The 24,272-nt window shown below is 35.8% G+C and overlaps 1 protein-coding gene across 1 annotated transcript in view; it reads right to left on the reverse strand.

Moving 5' to 3' along the window:
- The window catches only part of HCN1 (hyperpolarization activated cyclic nucleotide gated potassium channel 1), a 406,216-nt gene that overhangs the window by 334,634 nt on the left and 47,310 nt on the right, over positions 1-24,272 (reverse strand). Inside the window, exon 2 of the mRNA XM_062211814.1 lies at positions 13,565-13,988. Coding sequence (XP_062067798.1) covers positions 13,565-13,988 — 424 coding nt within the window. The remainder of the gene's footprint in view (positions 1-13,564; positions 13,989-24,272) is intronic.

The following is a 24,272-nucleotide window of genomic DNA, read 5'->3' on the forward strand; positions in this document are numbered from 1 at the left end:
ATCAAAACAAACCTAACTTCTTATTCCATCAAATTTTTGAAGCACTGTATATTTATTTTCTCTTATAACAAAATGATTAAGGTATTTTGCTGACGCTCTTTGTTAGCAAATTTTTCTGAAAGTAAAGGTGATAGAGGAGGACATAAGATAAGATTACGTTCCCATATGGTAAAGGTGATAAAATAAACACATAGTATTAGCAAGAACTTATTACTTAGGACACAGGGAAACACACTGGTTTCCTAGAAGGAAATAAAGAGAGTTGTGGTCCTCTGATTTCTTACTTCCTAGAACTGGCATTGTTAAAAAACCCAAGATTCCATGTAATTTCACCACAGGTTGCTTTTTCCAACAACAAGCATAACAGCAACAACAATAAAAAAAATCAAGCAGTCCCACCACTGAAGAGATATTTTGCAACAGCTTTTTGTAGAAAGAATAATTTGCTTTTGCAGGTGGAATCTATTAACACATGTATTCTTCTAGCCTAGACTGAGCAATAGCCAAAACAGCTACTAATGTTAGAAGTGATCCCATGCGGGAATAGAAACTGTGTGCTACATAGAAAAGTGAATATAATATAGATGTGTGGAAAATGGGAAGACAAATGAAGTACTTCACATGGGGCTGGTGTTTTCTTTAACTACAGAATAACTGATCTACTGTTGGTCACTAAAGTCCCTGAATGCACCTTGGTTTCTTGGTATCAGCTACACATTCCTTATCATTCATTTAGCAGTTTTGATAACCACATTTTCTAGTCAGGCTCTTTAAAATCAGAAAGTGTCCATTAATAGGGGAGAGAGACAGACAAGGATGTTAAGGGAAACTGCCCTTATTTTTGTTAAATACTCTAATGGCAGAGTTTTTAAGACTATCTAAAAACATACTGTTCTTTCTCCTAAAAAAAACAACTTTCAACACTTAGAGATCTCATAAATTTGTATGATTTGAACCAGGTAAATGTCCAAAGTCTAGTATGAGAAAGTCACTTTTAAATCTCAAAAAAAAACTTAGTACTTTAAGTTTATTTATTTTCATTTGTTTGAAAGGAAGGAGAGAGAAGGGAGAGAGAGAATGAGAGAGAGAGAGAGAGAGAGAGAGAGAGAGAGAGAGAGAGAGAGAGAGAAAGTGAGAGAGAGAGAAATTGAGAGAGAGAAATTGGTTCTATCCTCTGGTTCCCTCTCCAAATGCCTGTAGCAGCCAGAGCTGGGCCAGGTCAAAGCCAGGAAATAGGAATTCCACTATTTCAATCATGTGAGTGACAAGGACCCAAGTACTTGAGCCATCATCTGCCATCTTCTAAGGCATGCATCAGTAGGTAACGGATTAGAAATAGTGGCAGGACTCACTTCCTGGCACTCCAACAGGGGATGCGGGCATCCCAAGCAGAGGTTTAATTCACTGTGTCATAATACCCATCCCAAAACTAATATTATTTAAATGTGTTTCTTTTGTTTGTAAAACTCAGAAAATCTCAGATTTTAATAAAGCCTGGCATTAATGGCTTTTTTTGGTTTCAACTGACTAATCAAGGATGGTAATCATCTAGCCCAAAATCATCTAGCCCATCTACTCCCTACTACTCCTACTCTCCTACAAGACTGTGAATCAATGAAATCTTTCCAACTGAATTGAGATATAGCTATAGAATTATTCTTGACTCTTTCAACAATTTAAACTAGATAGGAATTCACATCTGTGATGATTTATTTTCTTTTCCAACTCCTCCATAAAATACAAGATCTGTTTCTCAGTGGTTGTTTTTTACCTATCTTTGGATTCAGATAATATAGCTCTATACCTTATATGACTGATTAAATATTACATTTGATAATAATATAAAGATATGAGATTCACATGAGGAGTCAACATATCACCTGCTGTCTTATTTTTATTCAGTTTGTTAGTATATAATTGCATATACAATGTTTAGCTGGTTCTATAAAATCACACATTTAAGAAATGTGATAGTAAAGAGAATATTTTATTTTTTAAGAAACTTTTCTGTAAGTTCCATTTCCCATGAACTTCTTTTTTCAAAAAACTATTTAATTTTTTGAAAGGCAGAGTTACAGAGAGGCAGAGAGAGAGAAAGTCTTCCATCCACTGTTTCAATCCCGTAACAGCCAGAGCTACTCAGATCCGAAGCCAGGAGCCAGGAGCTTCTTCCGGGTCTCCCACAGGAGTGCAGGGACCCAAGCACTCGGGCCATCTTCTACTGCTTCCCCAGGCCATAGCAGAGAGCCAGGTCAGAAGCCGAGCAGCTGCTACTCGAAACAGCACCCATACAGGATGCCAGCACTGTGGCTTCACCCACTATGCCACAGCGCCAGCCCCCAGAATACTTTAAATAGTGGCAGTATTTTTCTGGAATGAGTGCCTACTGAAAACTTTTTTCATCTGAAGTCATAAGAATAATCTAAAACCAAGTCACTGGGAACTTTTGGAATGTCTGAAAAATGACACATCTAAAAGGGAAGAGAGGTGGAATTTATAAAATTCCCAATTAACACTTAAACATAATAAAATTTTGTCTTTGACATTAGATAAATACTAATAACTTGGCACCACAAAACAGTCACCAAAACTGTGATTTTTTTTTTTTTTTTTTTGGTGGAGGTCCTCCTGCCTCCTCTGCCAGCCCATCTAAAATGTCCACATCCGGTTACACTTCCCTCTCATACAAATGCATTCTCTCTGATTGTGACACCCATGTTCATTACCAATCCTTCTGTAGCAAGAATTACTCTTAAGTGCCTGTCAACCAATAGCCTGCATAAGTGTTATCCACTAATGGTTTCAAATATATATGAAATTTTATGGACTACTCATTATGCTGAGAAAGTCTTAGAATGTAAGTGAATCATTCCCCAAGGAACCATTTCGTTCATTAATGTCTTAATTCCCAAGAAAAGTCTGGAAGCAGAAAATCAGTCATTAGAACTTCAAGAATCTATTACTCATAACCTGGCCTTTGAGTCAAGATACTGAATACATATACCACGTGAGAATCTATACAGTTTATAATATTATTCTAAAGTCAGTAATTTATGTGAGACTCAAATATCACAAACCTAGAAACTAACTCCTCCTCAATATGTCTTATTAGCATTCTTTGGCAATTATTGTTATTACAAAATTATTTTGCTCTGACAATAAATATACACAAGGGAAAGATGCAAAAGTATTCTCCAATCAGATTAAAAATTATCTAAAACTACACTTCTCTGAATTTCAGAACACTAAAAAATTGGAAAGCATTTTAATTGTACAGTATTATTAAAACCTGTGAATTCAAATGCTTGTGATGCACTGCCAGTCAACTGGAAGGAGTTGTTTTGAATATAGTTCCTTCTTAATATCATAGAAATGAGTATTTTCACAAAATAAAGAATTACTTCCTACACAAGAAACTGTCATCCCCACAAAGTTAGTTGATTCTCCAACTGTTAATATCAGGCACTCTTATGTAATCACAGTTCATGGATTCTAAATTTCCAAAGGACATGCTACCATAATCCAAATTCTACTCTTTACTCTCCAGTGCAATCTAGATATTAAAAATGCAGAAAATTTTATTTTTCATAGATTATGTGAAAGAACCGATGAATTCATTTGATAGGATAAGTGCATCTCACACTAATATACTCTTCAAACTTTCGATTTTAAAATTTGCAAAACACTTTCATCTGAATTTTTCCTTTAATTATTAAAACAATTATATAAGCTAAGTAGAAGCCAGAGTTCACAATTTCAAAATGAAAATAGTGTCTGGGAGTGAATTGGACTTGTACTTGTAATACTTTTTCTCATTCCAGAGTTCTGGACTCCCTTGTTTTGTATGTTCACGCAACTCAAATTTCTAAAATAGAAATAGCATTATCATGACCAATCTCATTTGAAAATTCTTTTTGATATCAGCACTTCTGATTTAGATATGATTATCTCAACATAGCTACTATTCCTTCGTTAACAACTTTAAATGATTAGGAGCCCTGCAACTAGTCTAGAGAATCTATGTTCAATGTCTACTTTTGTTTTTTTAAGATCTAATAAGAAAAAGACTTTAGCTATTGTATAAAAAAAAATGGCCTAAATGGCAGTTTTAACTCAAAATAGCCACCAGAATTATATAACCAACCAAATGTATTTCCTTTTCACACTAAGACACGACTCCTCTAATACACAATCTAAAGTGCATACATCAGCAAGACAGAAAGAGAAGTCAAAGTAGGTCTTGCTCAGCCATTACCTAGTGCAATTGAATGTTTCTAATTTTATTCATTCTTCAGCTTTCATAACACAATTATAATGCTGCATAAAGCTGACTTTCTGTGACAATTTCTGATATATTTAAAATAATATTTTTTGCCCAATTAAATAGGAATCAATCATTTGTTTTGAAATAATGCTGGCATAATCTTATTTTCTAAAGTATTTCAAAACAATAAAAATTCCTTTGACATTGTATCAGACTAAAGTGAAAGGTTGATTTGTTAGAAACTGGCAATAAAAAGGCACACATTTCCCTTTGTGATTAGATAACCTTATTTAACATTTCCTTCAGAGATGAGTTTAATTTTGCTTCATTATTTGTAAGAATAAAACAGTCCTAGGCATCACTATGTCATTTTCCAATGTATTCATGTTTTATTACACTGTTCTTGTTTATAGACAGATGCACTGTATACAAGACCAACTGCAATGACCTGTTCAACAGATAATCACTTGGATAATTAAAGTAACACATGTTCATTAAAAACCATTCTGGTGGTTGAACTAGAGTTTCAAGTTTGAACAAGAAGCACATCACAAATTGTGTTTCCAATATTCATGAGCCAATGACACAACTTTAATTCAAACAGCACATGCATGAGCATAAATATTTTGTCTGCAGGCACAATTAAAGGAAAAACTAAGAAACTGACAAGAAACTTCAGATAAATATAAGTCTGAATATATTTTTTCCTAAATTTGCCTGATTCATTTGCTGCTTGATTCCTACAATTGGTATGCCTTGGGAAGAAGTAATTCATATAAACAGTAATAGTGCTTCCAGTATTTTAAAGGGCAGTAACTAAAATAAAGGGCTAAAGATGAGTTTTCTTTTCAGATTTTCACATTTTAAATTGGTAGAAATATTTAGAATAATAGCTTACATCTCTATTAAAGTATGTTCAACAATAAAGTCTAATTTAAAACTCAAAACAATTCTATGATATTGGGCAGAAAAAATTATCTTTTGTTCATTCTAGCAATGATTAATTTTTATGTGATTCCTGAATTTCCTGACAATATTTCCCAAGCTTTTTGACTTAGAAAGACATACCTTTTCACACTTAGTTTTGAAAGTGGCCACACTTAGTATGTATTGTATATAAACACTCTTCTTTTTTCTACCACATACTCATATGCAATGTTTCTCTTTTTGTCTATACCATAAATGCTTCTAATATGAGATTCAAGATGCTCTGTTATTTTACTTGTCTGTTGTCTTGCTTACTTCTTCTATTGAATTAAAGCCTCCTCAAGGGCATAATTTAATTCATTCACTGAGTATACTTGTGGCTCATTATTTCCCAAACACTATAAAGGAAAGCAGTCTCTCCTGGAGTTTAACACACCTTTAGAAATTCACACTTCAAGAGAAGTTGTAAAAGTTTGTGCCAGATCCAAAGTTAATGCCAGATCTATTTGTGTGAGACTAGTTATTTCCATCACAAAGAAGTAATGCTTAAGTTAAAATATGATAGACAATTTAGTGCTGGTGAAGAATTTAAAAAGGTGTATTTGACCAACTAAAGAGGTTAGAATAATGAGTTTGCTAGGCTCAAGTGATAAACTTTGTCCAAAATCAAAGGGCTTTGATATTGTACTTTAGCCTAATGGTAATGAAAAGTTACAGAAATATTTTAGACAGGTGATTGATATAGTAATGTTTATTATTTAAAAATACCACTGCTGAGTGGCTGAGAAGATAAGCAAGGGTGAATCAGTAATAATATCCAATTATGGGTTTATTATAGAAATTTAAATGAGAAACAACTGAAGATTTTTTTGAATAAGGGTGATGATGATATGAGGATGAAGTGAAAGTCTGAAAGGATTCAAACCACATTCAAGAAGTAGAATTAGAATTTGGCTATTACTAGTTTTGAAGATTGAAAGAGAAGAAGCCAATGATATTTCTTCAATTTCTGAATTTTCTATTTGATACTTAGAGAAACAGGGAATTGAAGTAAACTGAACATACTGAGTTTGAAGAGTTCATGAGATGTCATTATGGAGATGTCAATTAGTCATGTGGATATTGAGGCACCAGTGTGACAATTTTTAAAATTCTGGATATGAATTTGTTTATTATCTACGCATAGCAGGCAAGGTATAGAAAAACTTGCCAAAAACAAAAAAAAACAAAAAAACAGATTGAAGCACAAAAGTTCAATGATTCAATCTCAAAATTGGAGGCCCAAACATTTCAAATTGGAGCTTATATTCTGACATTAAACTGAAATTTCCATGTCTAAAGTACTGGGCTTAGGGCCGGCGCCATGTGGCTCACTTGGCTAATCCTCCACCTGTGGCGCCGGCACCCCAGGTTCTAGTTCCGGTTGTGGCACCAGGTACTAGTCCCGGTTGTTTCTCTTCCAGTCCAGCTCTCTGCTGTGGCCTGGGAGGGCAGCGGAGGATGGCCCAAGTGCTCGGGTCCCTGCACCAGCATGGGAGACCAGGAAGAAGCACCCGACTCCTGGCTTCAGATTGGCGCAGCACGCCAGCCATGGCGGCCATTAGGGGAGTGAACCAACGGAAGGAAGACCTTTTTCTCCGTCTCTCTCTCACTGTCTATAACTCTACCTGTCTAATAATAATTTTAAAAAAAGCACTGGGCTTATATAGCTCTGCTACTGGACCTTGATCAATAGCAATTGAAATGAAGTCTCTTACCTCTAACACACACATGCAGGGTCTTCAAAAACTTCATGGGAAATGTATATTATAAAAATATATGCATAGACTTCAAAAATGTTTCACCAAAATAAGCTTATCTTTTAACTCCATTTTCTCCAAACTTTCTGTAGAAATCTTATATATTGAAATCTTATATATAGAAATCATATATATGCCTAACATCCTATTACTCTTTTCTTAATTGTCTTCATATAACAACTTTTCATATCCAAATATAATGGATCACATCATAACTTAAAATTTCAGAGTGTCTGTTAAAATACCACATTCAAATAACACTGAAAACAATTCTCTCAAAATAGAAAGTATTCTTTAGAGAATGAATTTGTAACTAACTCATGGGTTTATCGGAGAGGAAAACACAGACAGAAATAATTTTTACAAATATTAAAATGCATAGTCACCTATTTTTTTCTAGAACCATATTAGCCAAGCAATTAGCTGATTCTAAAAGAATGTAAATGAGTCCTTTCTAAAAAGACGGTTTTGGTATTTTAGTGTATAGAACCCTGAAGTAATATAACCAATAGAGGACATCTAGTGGTCTTTAGCAGAATTAATATTTGCCTGTAGCAAACACCAAGCATTTCACACAGGTGTAAGAATATAGGTGCTGGCACAAGTACTAATATGAGAAAGATGTCATCATGAATACTACATTTACACATACTATAGACATATATCAAGTTAAGTCCTCCAAATAATTTCCACACACCTCATTTCATTTTTACTTTATAACTGTTCTATTGTTTGTGGGCATAAATAAATCACTTTATGTGATTCTCCCTAGATTAGATAGAAAATAAAGGCACAGTTGGAATAAACACCCACACACTTTTAGTGTAAGAGTCATTCCACACCACCAGGAACATCAAAGTTTCCAAAATAATTGACATTTAAATTATGAAACACTTCAAAATAGACTTCGTGGAAAACTTTAACATATTTTATAAGTTAAAACAAACATTTCAAGAGTAAGAGTATTTGGTAAACATAAACCATATATCCTGCTTGACACTAACTGTACACAAAGAAAAATGTAAACAAGTGCTAAGTCTCTCCTTTAACTGGTCTTACAGCTCTATCCATAGTAACTTACAATTCCATTCACTTGGCACCACTCTAAAATATAAATCTACCAACATGTTTCAGTAACACTTTCTTGAGGAAGCATATCATTAGCACAAATTCTGTAATACCATGACAAAATCACCCTGGATATGGACACCTACTGTGTTAGGCTGCTACCACCTCTTGTCTCATTGAGATACATTCCTCTGCCTGGCCCATTTATTATCTTGAAACTCCAGACTGCAGCTTTAAAACTCAGTTCAAGTATCTTTGAAGGTTTCTTCTCATGCAAAATAAACTGCATTGTTCATTCCCACTTTTACATATGCTCAAGTTTTTCTTTCCTACAAAACTTACAGATGCTTCGTTATTATATGCAGCATCTGCACAGAGACTACTCAATAAGTGTTTGAAAGTGAAGAATAAACATTCCCTAATAATTAGTGAATGGATTTTTAAAATATTTATTTGTTTATTTGAAAGGCAGAGTTATGGAAAGGCAGAGACAAAGAGACAGAGAGCTGGCCTGGATCAACACGGTGCGCCGGCAGCAGCGCCCCGGCCGAGGCGGCCATTGGAGGGTGAACCAACAGCAAAGGAAGACCTTTCTCTCTGCCTCTCTCTCACACTGTCCACTCTGCCTGTCAAAAAAAAAAAAAAAAAAAGAGAGAGAGAGAGAGAGACAGAGAGAGACAGAGAAACAGAGATCTAACAATCTTCCATTCATAGGTTCATTACCCAAAGGGCCGCGACAGAGCTGAGCTGATTAGAAGCCAGGAGCTAGGAGCTGCTTCTGGGTCTCCCATGTGAGTGCAGGGGCCCAGGGACTTGAGCTATCCTCTGCAGCTTTCCCAGGTCCATTAGTAGTGAGCTGGACCAGAAGAGTAGCACCAAGAACTGGCACCCATATGGAAGGCCGTCTCTGCAGGCAGCAGCTTTACCCACTATGCCATAGCGCAAACCCCAGCTGATGGATTTTGAATATAGAAAACTGCCAGGACTGTCGTGTAGTTAGTAGATAAGCATGCTCTGATTATATGCCTCATTTATAAGCCTATATTAGGATACAAGGAAATTTGACATTAATTCTTTCCTAGAGATGTTTATCCCCACTAAAATGAAAGGAAAATGCATGCTACTAAGTATCATAAACAAATGTATGCCAAGTAGACAAAATTTTTCAGTATACAGATTTTTGACTATTATAGCAAAGTCAACCAATGTAGCATATTTCATGGAGATAAGTTTGAGTCTGATTTTTAAAGGAATGATAGAAAAAAATGAGTTTCCAAATCTGAGGTGCAGCACAGGCCAAATTACAGAAGCATAAAGAATAATTCTCTGCAAGAAGTAACATAAAATTAAAAAACAGAAACGAAACTGTTGGGTGCAAATATGAAGTGACAATTGTGAAACCGGGGAAGAGTGTGCTGGAGAGCCTTGAAGGCACAGAAAAGAAACATAGATTTGATGTGAAAGGCACTAGGAAGCCACTCTAAGTTCTAATACAGGTCAGACTTAGAAAAACACTGAAGTCGCCTATGGCAAGTCTTAGAATTCTATGTGCTTTCCTAAAAAGGAAAGTGGTTAGAATATGTATCGATAATTATAGATAATTCATAACAAGAATTAGTCTGTAATGTAAACCAATTAGAATGTTATAATTAACCAAAGAGAGAAACTGAACTCTGCAGCAGTCCCCCATGGAAAACATTTCCTTATTAATGCTTTGTTGTTAAACATAATTTGGGTACATGTATCTATCTCTCAGTCAAAACAAAACTCAAACATTAATTGCTAGAAGAGCATTGTAGACTCCAGACACATTTTTCATCTAAAATTGCTACAGACACAAGACGATCAAGCCAAAAGACCTCTTTCCTGTACTTAGTTAATTGTTATCTATCTAAAATCTACACAAGGGAAGTCAGAGAGACAGGAACTGAGAAATAATGTTTATGTACTGCAAAGCTATAGTTATTATATATGATTTCCTGCAATTTTCTAACCTTATCCATGAAGAATTTATACTTTATTTATGGCACTGAATCCTACAAATAATCATAACAGAGTGGTTTTTTTTAATTAACATTTCCTAAATCCCAAAAGTTTCAAGGGTCATCTCCCTTTGATAAAATGACTTAGATCAGCAGCTGTGGCATCTGAGGTTCCTAGAATTCTTCACTCTTACAAACCAAATAATCTCCCATTTACTAAGCTCTTTAATCTGTTCTTAATCTCTTCAGTGGCTTGTGATTCTCACAAATTGTTAATAATATTCCATTTAATTTCCGGGGATTTCCTCACCATATGTCTCTTTTAGGAGGATCATACAGAATTGGTTTCCTTGTGATAGGTTACAAAATAGCAATCTGGCTTAGATCATAATCTACTTGATATACAACAACAACATTAAATTAAGTGAATTTTTTTCACCAAAATACAATAGTGCAAAAGATCCACCTCAATTTTCTGAAAATTACTGAAAAACATTATTCTGATCTTATTTATCTAAATTATTGCTGACTTTCATCTTACCTGGTATATGTGTGTGTGTGTGTGTGTGTATATATATATATATATATATATATATATATAATTTTAGTGCAGTGTGAGGAAACTGTTTTTTGCATCATAAAGCCATTGATCTTACAGTAGGCTCATGAAAACAACCTATCTCCTTAACACAAATCATTTCATAAAGTTGTTCAAATCAGTTGCTTCCTCTTGTATTTGCGATTATACTTACCTTTAGAAATGATACAAAGGCTAAATTTTAAATTTTCTGTATTTCATTAATAGTATTTTCCTAATTTATCTGGCTTCAGGACTTTGGACTTTTTATTTTTCAGTTGAACTAATTCATACCACTCCCTCCCCTTCCTCCACCAAAAATCTATTGTTGAGGATGGATGAAGATGGAAGCAGTTTCCTGTAGAAGGCAGCCACTTTCCTAGGGAATGATTCATTTAGAACACTGGCAGCTTCCAGACTTCACACATTACTTCCCCAAATTTGCTGAATTTAGCACTAGCCAGCTTGCTACTAAAACACTCAGAACTCAAAGACGTGTGGGTGAACTCACATCTTCCTTTGCAGTTTTATTCCAAAAGCTCACTGAGCTACTTCTGATTTATTTGTTGTATTTCTACTTGTAAACACATCCTAGTGGCATTTATAAAAGGTAGATTTGCCAGTTTGGGAATCATTCAAGTTTCTTTGTGATTATGGTTTGAATCATGTACATGGAATTTGTATTATTTTCTGGAATATGCTTCTATTTCTTCCCTGTTTAACAGTATCATCAATATACATTAAATATCCATGTTACATGATATCATATATGTGTATCATAAAAATCAAGAAACCATTCCTCACCTAAATGAGCTTGTGGTTCATTTATACCCAAGATCATTTATTTACGACAAATATCTTGCCAACTCACAACTCTCTCCTGAATGTGCATGGTTACCAAATGTCTGTGAGTGCATATTAAATTACATTTTACATTAAGGATACCAGTGAGTTGATGCTCCTGAATTATATTATGGAATCTGCAAAACACCATCATTTTGCACAGATCTAGGTGCCCATGACCACTGCCAGGAACCAAAGGATATTAGTGTTAAAGAGTGTCCTCTTCTAGGACTACAAGCCCTGCCATTTTATCTGATAGGATGCCATCTGTTCATCCTGCTGCCATTCTCTAGGGGAACTGGGTTAAAACTACAAGACATTAAAAATAGTCACATTGCCTACTGTATTTTTAATTGACTGGTATTTATATCAGTGACTTTTCTCTTACAGGCTATTTAAAGTATTTTTGTGGCCTTATTTTAAGAGTTAACTTTGATTCTTTTTACATGGACCACAGTCTGAGATAAGAGAGTTTTCTACAATTTCTTGCATAACCTATAAAATGGCAGAATATAAAAATACTTATAGTAAAAACACAACATGTTATAGAGAAAACCTATAGAGTTTTATAGTTAACGACATGGGCTCTAGAGCCATATCACAATAGCTGGAATCACAGACTGATCTCTTAGGAACTGTGGGAATCAGAGCCAGGTACCTTAATGTATTTAATTGTCTTCATATGCAAAATGTGAAACAATTTTGTTTCATTGGCTTGTTAGTAATATTCAGTGAGAAAATCCATATAAAGGATCAAATCTTTTACTTTACAAATAATAAACTATCAAAAAACACTATCTGTTATTATCCAGAATCATTTTGGTCTGATATTAATCTAAAATTAGTAAAAAAAAAAAAAAAGCTTTGAGATCCCAATATTTATTCTATGTTAGATGGGATTTGCAAAAATTGAATTCAACTTTGCAAATCTACTTCATTTGATTTTAAATATATTCTGCATCCATATTTTAAGAAGAATCCATTTTTATGCTTTTTCATCAGTGTTTTGTTATTGCATGTCACTTCCTGAAATGCTGTGAACCAAGTGCAACTGACAAGCACACACAAAAACACTGCTAAAGTCTCACAGGAGGAAAACAATTTTCATTTTTTAATTTGTTTAAAAGTATAATTCATCTTAAAAATGCCAAAAAGCATATCTGCAGAGAAGAAAGCAACAATCCATAGCCAGTATATTGCTTTCATAAGTGCTGGCATAGGCATTCTGGAGTATATGTGACTCTCATTTTTATGAAGACAATAAAACACAGGTTATAATTAATACAAAAAGGTAAACAGAAAGAAAAGAAAGTCTAAGAGGTTAGTGTAGTACACCTTATTAAGATCTTTTGAAATCCCAATTAGCTGAACCCTTTCAAGATCCACTCACCGCCTAAAGACAACAGATGCCCCGTTCAACAAAATATGGGCTAGATTGGCCAGATTCACCCCACTCTTCATTTGACTATTTGTGTGTAATAATTCCCTTCCTGGGTGTGATGCTTTTCACTATTATGAAATGAACTAATAGAAAGCATAGTAATTAACTACAGGCAAGGTATAGCAATGGGCCAAAGACTATACTCAATAAAATACAAATCTTTACATATCCAACACAGAAACACTCAAAGAAACCATGTTTTATTCCAACGTAAATTCACGGAAATTTCAATTTTAGAAGAAACATTACCACACTAACTCATAATGGTGCACTAGATTAGCAATCAGACCCTACACATTTTTGTCAATGATGGCATTTTATGTATTCATCTTAGTTTAAAAAAAAAGAAAAGAAATCCCAAGGTGGAATAGAGGTTGTATTGATTAGGATCTAAAAATGTGTTGTTTAAAGTGATTTGTTCAAAATGTGCTAAATAGGCATAAAACAATTGTTTTATAATCACTGATTTTTTTCTGCTGATTCAAATCCAGTATTGATCACGTCTTCTGAATATACAAATGTATCATTTACTTACGAGAAACAGCAAAGAAATTTTTCTTCTTAAATCTCATATAACTCATCACAACACCGCACAGTTCACTTTAAAACAGTCATAATGAACAATCATATACTGGCATTAAAAAAGGAAAAGATGTGTCTTACCTCTTCCCACTGATGTATGTATCTAATTAATCTTGAAAGTCGTAATAAACGCAAGAGACTGAGAATTTTTGTAAACCTCACAATGCGAAGTGCCCTGGCTGTCTTGTAAACTTCTGAATCCATTCCTTTTTCTACAATAAGAAAGATATAATCCACTGGGATTGATGAGATGAAGTCAACCACAAACCAGCTTTTTAAATAATTCATCTTGATTACTTTAGGGTCCAGGATGATTTCAGAACTGTCTTCATTGACAGTCCCAGTCCTAAAATTCATGATCAAGTCCAATAGGAAAACTGTATCTGATGCCACATTGAAAATAATCCATGGTGTTGTTGTCTGTTCTGTAAAGAATGTGATTCCAACTGGTATGATGACTAGATTTCCAACCATCATTATAAGCATTATTAAATCCCAATAAAACCTACAACAAAGAAAAATCAGATTTTAAGATGTAGAAAATAACCAGCCCATTCCCCTTATAGTAAAAAACTATTACTCATTCACTGTTAAATATATGAGTTAAGAAATGGTTGTATCATTAGTTATGCACTTAGATCTTACTAAAACTAATAACTAACATGGTCCTTAAAAAGATATTAAGATTAGAAAATTCTAAAAAATTACTTGATATAAAACATCACAGAAATGAAACTCAAAAACACTCATACCCTCATTTATCTACTAAAGGGGTATTAAGCAACCTCATGTATAGTTGATACAAAGAAGGAGTATAATTCTAGAAGCACTACCTTTAAAAACAAATGCAAAAACAAAAAAAAAAATCTGCCTTTGGGAAGACTCTTTAAAGGTATTTATCATCCACAGTTTAAATAGTAAATAAATAGAGTATTTTAAAAGTTTTGATGCTACCAATTTAACTACAGATTAAGTCAACCATTAAATCTAGAATAGTCTGTAACTTTACTCAAAAGATTCATCTTTTTTTCTATTGTTTGAAATAAGAAAACTAATTCTGGCCTAATACTAACCACAATTGAACAGATACTAACTAGTCCATACTTCAAACTAGAATCTACCTAAAAATAAAAATTTATTACCATTTTGTTGAATAACTACTTTAAATACATTTCAAATATTTCTAATATGTAATTAAAATTTGATTTAATATCAAGTCTACATATGATTGCTGTGTTTTGAAAATCCTTATCATGACTCATTAAAACTGAAAGAAAATCAGAAACTTTCTCTAAGTTTGTGTAACTTAACTAAATTTATCAGAAATAACTATTATTTTCTTCAGACTTCTTTCAAAGTCTATTTACACTTAGGTAACCTAATTAACACACTATAGGTCTTACAACATATATTTATAAAAAGGAAAAAAGCAGTCAACTAGCACAATTGTTCAATTATGAAATAGATTCCAGAATTATGAGTTACTGTATCATAGGCATAGGTATCATCTTCTGGCACTTTTGCTTGTAATAATATAAATTTTTTGATTGAAATATCTGTTAATCCAGATATTTTGTTTTGTGTTAATTCTCCTGCTTAGACCATTTGAGCTATATTTTGATTATATATATATATATATATATATAAAACATTCAAAGTTATTATCATGCCTAATGATGACTGACTTCTATGATAAAAGTAGCAGTAAAAGGGCCGGCGCCGTGGCTCACTAGGCTAATCCTCCACCTTGCGGCGCCGGCACACCGGGTTCTAGTCCGGTCGGGGCACCGACCCTGTCCCAGTTGCCCCTCTTCCAGGCCAGCTCTCTGCTGTGGCCAGGGAGTGCAGTGGAGGATGGCCCAAGTCCTTGGGCCCTGCACCCCATGGGAGACCAGGAGAAGCACCTGGCTCCTGCCATCGGATCAGCGCAGTGCGCTGGCCGCAGCGCGCTGGCCGCGGCGGCCATTGGAGGGTGAACCAACGGCAAAAGGAAGACCTTTCTCTCTGTCTCTCTCTCACTGTCCACTCTGCCTGTCAAAAATAAAAAAATAAAAATAAAATTTAAAAAAAAGTAGCAGTAAAAGAAGGAACAAAAATATGCCCTCTCCCACCTTGTCTCCATCTCCAAGACCATGTACAAGAAGACAAATGTTGGTCATTTTGAAAATATCATCCATATGTCTGTCAAAACTTACCTGTATATTTGTAAACAAGAATACAAATACCCATATCAGTCATATACCATGAACTAGCAATTTAAATAAAACATGTCTTCTAATTTTTCTCCTCATCAAATGGACACACAAAATGTTTCATTCAATACACTAAGGGCAGAGGAGATGAAATATTTTTTTTTCTTTTTTTTCTTTTTTTTTTTTTTGGACAGGCAGAGTGGACAGTGAGAGAGAGAGAGAGAAAGGTCTTCCTTTGCCATTGGTTCACCCTCCAATGGCCGCCGCGGCCGGCGCACTGCGCTGATCCGAAGCCAGGAGCCAGGTGCTTCTCCTGGTCTCCCAGGGGGTGCAGGGCCCAAGGACCTGGGCCATCCTCCACTGCACTCCCTGGCCACAGCAGAGAGCTGGCCTGGAAGAGGGGCAACCGGGACAGGATCCGGCGCCCCGACCGGGACTAGAACCCGGGGTGCCGGCGCCGCAAGGTGGAGGATTAGCCTGTTGAGCCACGGCGCCGGCTGAGATGAAATATTTTAACAACTATTTCAAAAATAAAAGACATCACTGAACTCTAAAAATGAAATCGTATGTGTCCTGATGATATTTCATTTCTGAACACTCTTATTAGAGTCCTGTGTGCTTCTTTCTCTGCCCTCTCCTTGAAGCCAGCTATGTCCTTGGGTGTCATACACAGCCCTTTCATTCTGTATTCTACACATGCCCTTTGGGAACTATCTTACAGTCATCCATGTCTTTAACAGTCAATTTGTAACTGATGATTCTAATCTCAAGTTCATTCTTGGCTTCTAAATCTCCAGATCCTCATAATTAGCTGCTTATTAAATTTATCCCTCTGCATATCTCACACTCATCCCACACATAGTGTCTAAATTCGAACTCATAATCTCCGCTCCTACATCTATTCCTCATATGTTCCCTATCTCAGGGCACAGAACAACTGTATATGTTATTTGCAAGCCAGAAGCCTTGCTGTGTTATCCTACGTAACGTCATACCTCTACCCAATCTCCTATCCATAAATCACCAAGGTTGTTTGGTCCTAAGCATGCATTATATTCATCAATGTGCCTCTTATGAGTCCCACTACAGCTTTCCTCATTCAAAAATTTTTAACACCTGTTTAATAAATATTATTAATAAAGATTTTTTGGAACCCAATACACAGTGTTTCAAGGGTTAAATAAATTGATATATGCAAATATCGACATTAATAATAAATAGTGACATACAATGCCTTACTTACCAAAAGATACAAAATCTCATGGGAAGCCCAAATGACACTGGAAAATATTTCTATAGACAACTTTGTATTTTTGTAATGAAGATAGAAGCATTTTTAAGAGAAACTAATATTATGCATCTCTTACAGATAAAAATGCCATCCATTCTTTATTATAGCAATAATGTTTATCACACCATAGCCTTTTATTGGCAGTACCTAATATGGTCTGAAGTCATTATATATCTCCATATCAATAGGAAGTTCCATCAATCTTTCTAATTTCCTTACAAAGTATCATTGACTCTATTTTACAGACATAAACATAGATCTGCTTGTGACTTGTCTAATATAACACTTCTGTGAACACGAACTCCTTAGGTAGCTTAAGAAAACTCAGTTATACCCCTTCTAAAGGTATAATATAACTCCTGTGTTTTAGGTAATAGATATATTCTGGAAGATTAACCTCATCAAAATGAAAACTCTCTCTCTCTCTCTCTCTCTCTCTCTCTCTCTCTCTCTCGCTCTCTCTCTCTCTCTCAAGATTTATTTATTTATTTATTTATTTGAAAGGTAGAGTCACAGATAAAGTGAAGGACAGAGAGAGACAGATTTTCCATCTGCTGGTTCACCCCTCAGATGGCCACAACAGCCAGGCCTGGGCCAAGTTAAAGCCAGGAGTTTCGTCCAGGTCTCAGACATAGATAGCAGAGAGACAAACACTTGGTCTATTCTCTGCTGACTTTCCAAGCCACTAACAAGGAGCTGAGTTAAAAACGGAGCAGCCAGAACGTGAAGTGGCACCCACAGGGCATGTCAGTGTCACAGGTGGTGGTTTTATCCTCTACACCATGACACCAGTCCTGAGAATGAATCTCCTACTCAATTGCCAATATATTTCTCTTCCTGACTCTGTTCTGAACTTTCCTCTTGAATACCCAGGCTCTGCTTTTTCCTTACCTCTTAAATGTCTGTGTCTTACACATTTTAGTACCAAACTGTCTTTCCTATGCAGCCCACATTTCCATTCTCATTATTATTACGCTGGATAAGTCAGTGGTGCCTTTTAGAGGTCCTCATGAGCTTCTTGTCTATTCTTTCTGATCAATTCTACCCACCAGACCTAAACCAATAGATGACTCTCACTTAAGTAACAACAACGTGGTCTGATTTTGAAGACATTCCATAATATGCCCTGCTTTTCTCTTCCAGCCTCTTCTTTCAACAATTTATAGCCACCATCTTTGTCTCAGACAACACAATATTTGCTCATGTTTTTCCATCATGCATATCCAGGTACACATACAAGAGATATTATTATTTCCATTCCACCTATTTCTCTACTTATTAGTATTATAATTATACTTCAAATACATTCAGGCAATGAATTTCTTCATTTTTGTGATTTTTTTTTCTGTTTTAATAAACTTTATCTAATAGAGCAGTTTTAGCTTCAAAGTACAATTCAGTATCCGATTCAGAGAAATTTCCTCTAATCCCCACCCTGACATATACATAGTTTCTTCCAATATCTACATCCACAAGCACAGAGGAACATTTATTAAAATTGATAAACCTATGTTGACACAGCATTATCAAACAGAGCCCACAGTTTACATTAATGGTTGACTGTTGATGTTATTTACATAATCTATGTGTTTGGTCAAATTTACAAGTTTTTTTAAAAAGATTATTTATTTATTTGAGAGATGGAGTTAAAAACAGAAAGGGAGTGACAGAGAGAGTCTTCCATCTACTGGTTCACTTCCCAAATGGCACAATGGTTGTAGCTGGGTGGATCTGAAGCCAGGAGCCTGGAGCTTCCTCCAGGTCTGCCACGTGGGTACAGGAGCCAAAGCACTTGGGCCATCTTCTACTGCTTTCCCAGGCCATTAGCAGAGAGCTGGATTGGAAGAGAAGCACCCGGGACACAAACTGGAGCCCACAAAAGATATCATACCACAGGGAGAGTCAACCTACTATGCAATAGCGCTGGCCTCATAAGACAAGTATTTACATGAGTAGCTCCACTGCCTTAAAAAGCTTTGTGCTTACTACTCTCAATTTTATTTTTTTTTTATAAATCTCAGAGCAACATACATTTTAAGCATCATTATTTTAACTTTTGTTATCATTTGTCTTTGTTTTCTCCATCATTACTATTTAAGTTCTTTGAAATTCAAAACTGTATCTTATTTTCTATTTACCATCCTCCATAATGTAGGCAGTACCTAAGATAACATTTGCTAAGAATACATGTTGATTTTTTAAGAAATATTTATTTTACTTATTTGAAAGGCAGCATCTCCCCAAATGGCCACAATGGCTAGAGCTGAACCAAACCAAAACCAGAAGCCTAGAACTCCACCCAGTCTCCCACATCAGTGGTAAGCACCCAGGTACTTGGATCGTCTTCTGCTACCTTTACAGGTACATTAGCAGAGAGCTTGAATGGAAGTAGAGCACCTGGTGATTCAAACAGGCTCTATGATATGGGATGCCAGCATGCAGACATTGGCTTAACCAGTTGTGCTACAGTGCTAGCCCCTTAATTTAACTTTTAATGGAAACACACATTAGTGGGGTAAAGAAAACCTTTTATAATAAAACAAAGAGCCATTAGTAACAGAATACTTTAGCTTAAATAGGAAACAGTTTAGAAACATATTCTTAGGCTAGATACCTGATGTGACATACTGTAAAATACATTTACTTCTATTTATCCTGCCCCAGACACTGTATTTGCAAATGGTCCTGGTCAGGGGCTGCTGTTGTGGCCCAGTGGATTAAACTCTCACACCCGTGTGACACAGGCATCCCATCAGAGTGCTACTTCAAGTCCTGTCTGCTCTACTTCTGATCCAGCTTCCTGCTAAAACACTTAGAAAAGTAGCAGATGATGGCCCTATTCTTAGGTCCCTGGCATCCACATGGATGGAGTTTCTAGCTCCTTGTTTTGACCCAGCCCAGCACTGGCTGAACCAGTGAATGAGGTATCTCTCTTTGTCTCTCCTTTTTCTTTTTCCTTCTCTTCCTCACCTGCCATCTTACTTTACCTTTTGAATAAATAAATAAATATTTAAAATTAAAAAAAAAAAAAAACTAGTTGGACTCTGAGGGCAAGCCAGGCTTCAAAACCTAGATCATTAGCTGCATGGTCTGGGGCAAGATATTTAATGGCCGTGAACTTCAATTTTCTTCAACTACCATGAGAGTCGCTCTGCAGGAGGACTTCATGCAATAATGTATGCAAAATGTAGAGTGCAGGACCCATTATATAAAAGGTAGGGATACATCAAAGACAAAAATGGTAACCTGGGTGTTCTGGTTAATTCCTGACATGGCACTGGACTTACAGCGGCTCATATTTTATCCACAGTTCAAATTAAATGATGCAATAAACCTGTCCCACCCATTCATGATTAAGATTCACTCCTGAAAGAAACAAACAAGAGTCAGCCTTGTAGTGCAGCCACTTAAGACACCACTTGCAATGCCAGCATCCCATAGTAAGTGCTGGATTGAGTACCAGCTACCCCCCTTCTCATTCAGTTTCTTGTTAAGGCAGCTGGGAAAGCAGCAAAAGATGATCCACGTACCTGAACACCCGACACCCAAGTAGGAGACCAGATGTAGTTCTAGGCTCCTGGCTTTGGCATGGCCCAGACTTGGCTGTTGTAACCATTTGGGAAGTGAACCAGTAGATAGAAAATCTCTCTCTGTCTCTCCCCTCCTCTCACTCTGTAACTCTGGTTTTCAAAAAACTAAACAATTTTTTAAATAAATAAATGGTATTCCCAAAATAAAAATTCTTCTGATATTTTGCTAGGAAACATAGGACCTCCTTTGAAATCTTTAGTCATAGAGTGGTTTTTCTCTGAATTGACACTGGTCTTAAAATTAGTGGTGCTTGGGGCCTGGAATTGTGGCACAGCAGGTTAAGCCACTGCCTACAACATAAGCATGTCCATACATTGGTTCAGGTCCTGGGCCAGCCCTGGCCATTGCAGCCATTTGGGGAGTGAACCAGTAAATTGATGCGCTCGCAGTCACTTGTGCTCTTTCTCTCTCCTCCCTCTCTATGTAACTTTGTCTTTCAAATAAATAAACAAATCTTTAAAAAAACTTAGTGGTGCTCCAAGATATTAATAAACATCACTAGCTGTTTATTCAGAGAAACATTTTATTCAGAGAAACATCCTCATGACATAAACTGAACTGTATTTCTAGATATAAACCATACATTTTGCTTGCATTTATACAAACTCATTTACCATTATAAGTAAATAACCAAATAAATAAGTAAATATTCTGCATATTCTGCTGGATGTACTTTTTATACAAATAGTCCTTGCTATCATGTTCCAAACTTATGTAAAATTTATTCAGACTACTATTAACAGTCTGATAATTGGGCACAATTATCACGTACATTTATTTATTTAAAAAAGAGAGAGAGAGGGAGAGGGAGAGAAAGAGATGTTTCATCTGCTTATTCACTCCCTGCATGCCTGTAACAGCCAGAGGGCTGGGCAAGACTGAAGCCCAGAGCATGGAACTCAGTATCTGGGTCTCCTACTTGGGTGTTAGGGCACCAAGTACTTAAACCACCATCTACTGCCCCCTAGGGTATGCATTAACACGAAGTTGGGTAAAAAGCAGAAGCCGTGTATTCCAATACAGAATTCCGAGCCAAATGCCTGCCCCTGAGATGCCTTTCTTTTACATGATGTGTTGTCTTCCTTTTAAATGTGGCCTTCTTCTTGTACAGTCCATGGCACTTCTCCTTTCTAAGTTTCAGCAGCCAATAACTGAACTTTGATCTATGTGATCTCAGTCTCCACTGTCATCTTATAAACTTCACTACTTACACAAAGAGTATTCACATTGGGATTGAGATAAAACATATGCTTCTGCTAAACTCTGCAAAGGAGTTTCTTGGTTGGATCTATTATTCATTTTAATGACTTGAGAGATACTTGACAAACACTTATTTATCATACATGGAAGGGGAAAGGAAAGAGAGAAGAAAACCAAGACAACTCAAATATTGGCAATTTGAAGTAGAAATACGCTGACTTTCTCAATATAGTAAAACCTTATTAATGTTCCTACTGGAAGGAAAGTTTACACTATCTTATGGGAAAACTGAATTATACCATAAAGATATTTACATGCTTTCCAGTAAGCTAGCAATGTAACCAATGAGAACATGAGATGGGTGAGTGGTACACTTAGCTAATCATGGAGTGATTTTAAAGTAAGCTAATAAAGTAGAGACTCAAATCCTATGAAAGTAATAAGATCTGTGCTAATTCAGGCAAACAAACACATTTTGTTACTACTTTCCACGCCTGTATTTTTACATTAACAAGAACTTGTTTTCCTCAGTTCTTATCTAACTCTGCTTCCTATGCCAGTAATACATTTATTCTACATGACTGTATCCCACCTAACTTTTCTTCTCTCTGCTGACTCTTTCTATTGGCCTCATAAGCCCCCACAGGGCTAATTAAGGTAATAATGAGAATACCTCTAAAATCTATCAGTGTTCTTAATATCTGTGATGGGATTATGCAAATCTTTAATAGGGATATGCAAATGTACCAATGAATGCAAATATACAAATGCTCCAATATCCCAAGGGAACAATCCTCTAAACGAGTTTAAATCCAAACCAAATAATGTTATGACCTCAAAATAATTTGCTGGATATTTAAATAAATGTCTGTTTGTGGCGCCAGTGTGTGGCATAGCAGGTTAAGCTGATATACCAGTTAAGCTGGCATCCCATATAAATAGTGCCAGTTCCTGTCTCCACTGCTCCATTTCCTATCCAGCTCTCTGCTAATGCACCTGGAAAAACAGCAGATGTCCCAGGTGCTTTGGCCCCTTCCACCCATTTGGAAGGCCTGGGTAGAGTTCCAGTCTTCTGGCTTCAGCCTGGCTCAGTTTCAGCCACTGCAGACATCTGAGCAGTGAACCAACAGACTGCAGAGTAATTCTGCATCTCAAATAAATAAATAGAAATGTAAAAAAAATTCTATTTATGATTTTCTTTCATCCATCCACTCAGCATGAAATAATAATTATTCTTGACTTCTCTCTCTGCTCAGCTCTGGCATTTGACCACTTGCCAAACTTGTATTTCTTCAAAGATTTCCATGTTCCACTTTCCCTTTTGTTCCATTGCTATCATCTTGGATGATGTTCTTATATCATTATTCAGGTTACTAATTTTCCTTCTACCTACCTGTTAAATTGCAACCTATCCATGTCCACCACACTCTCCTTTTGCAAAACAAAATGTAATGATTCAAAATCCTCAAACATGTGTTCTAATTATCTTATCTTGAAGTTCATTTAGTTTTGTACATGCACCACCGAAATTCAAAAATACTCTGCTTTTCAGACACCTTGTCTTTGCCATTTCCCAAGGAATGCCAATTGAGATTTTTTTTCCCTAATATCCAAACTCAACCTCTACATATCCTATAATTACTTCAATAGTCAACCTAAATTACAGATCCTTCAAAGAACTCCTTTTTTCACCTCATTCTCAAGTCAACTGGAGTTGATTTAATTCCTACTTCAAATTTATTTCTTAATTTCTCTGTAATTTCCTGTATCTAATGGCATCTACATTTAGGAAATAGTTTATCATAATAGAGTATCAATTATTATTTGATAAAGGCTGCTAAATAAACAATATCTGAAAACACTGTTTTAGCTCTTATTTCCAAACTTCTTTACACTTAAATTGCCTAGAAAGTAGTATACTTACTGCCAATTTACCAATGATTAAATGCGATGTTAATCACCTATTTATTAATGAGGGCTTTATATGTCATTATAAAATTTTTATTAATAGATATGATTGGGGCCAGCATTGTGGTTAAGCTGCCACTTGCAGAGCTGGCATCCCATCTGAGTCCCAGTCTAACTGTTCCACTCCCAATTAGGTTCCTTGCTAATGTGCTTTGGAAAGCAATGAGAAATGGTCTGAGTACTTAAGCCCTGGTTACCTATGTGGTAGACCCAGATGGAGTTCTAGGCTCCTGGCTTCAGCCTGGCCCAGCCCTGGCATTTACATTCTTTTGAGAAGTGAACTGGTAGGTAGAAGATCTCTGTCTCTTTCTCTCTCTGTGTCTCTCTTCCTTTCTCTCTCTAACTCTGCTTTTCAAATAGATAAATGAATCTTCAAAAATAAAATAAAAATAATATGTTATTTTGGACAGTTTGTAAATAAATTAGTTACAAGCCTTTTAGAATTCTCTCTGCGTATTCGAGTTATGATGTACATTTTTAAAACTGTTCCAATCTTCTTGCTTCACATAGCAGGAATAAAGATGTTTTCAAAGGCACTGTCATTATG

This window comes from Lepus europaeus, chromosome 15, assembly GCF_033115175.1.
Source record: "Lepus europaeus isolate LE1 chromosome 15, mLepTim1.pri, whole genome shotgun sequence".
NCBI lineage: Eukaryota > Metazoa > Chordata > Mammalia > Lagomorpha > Leporidae > Lepus > Lepus europaeus.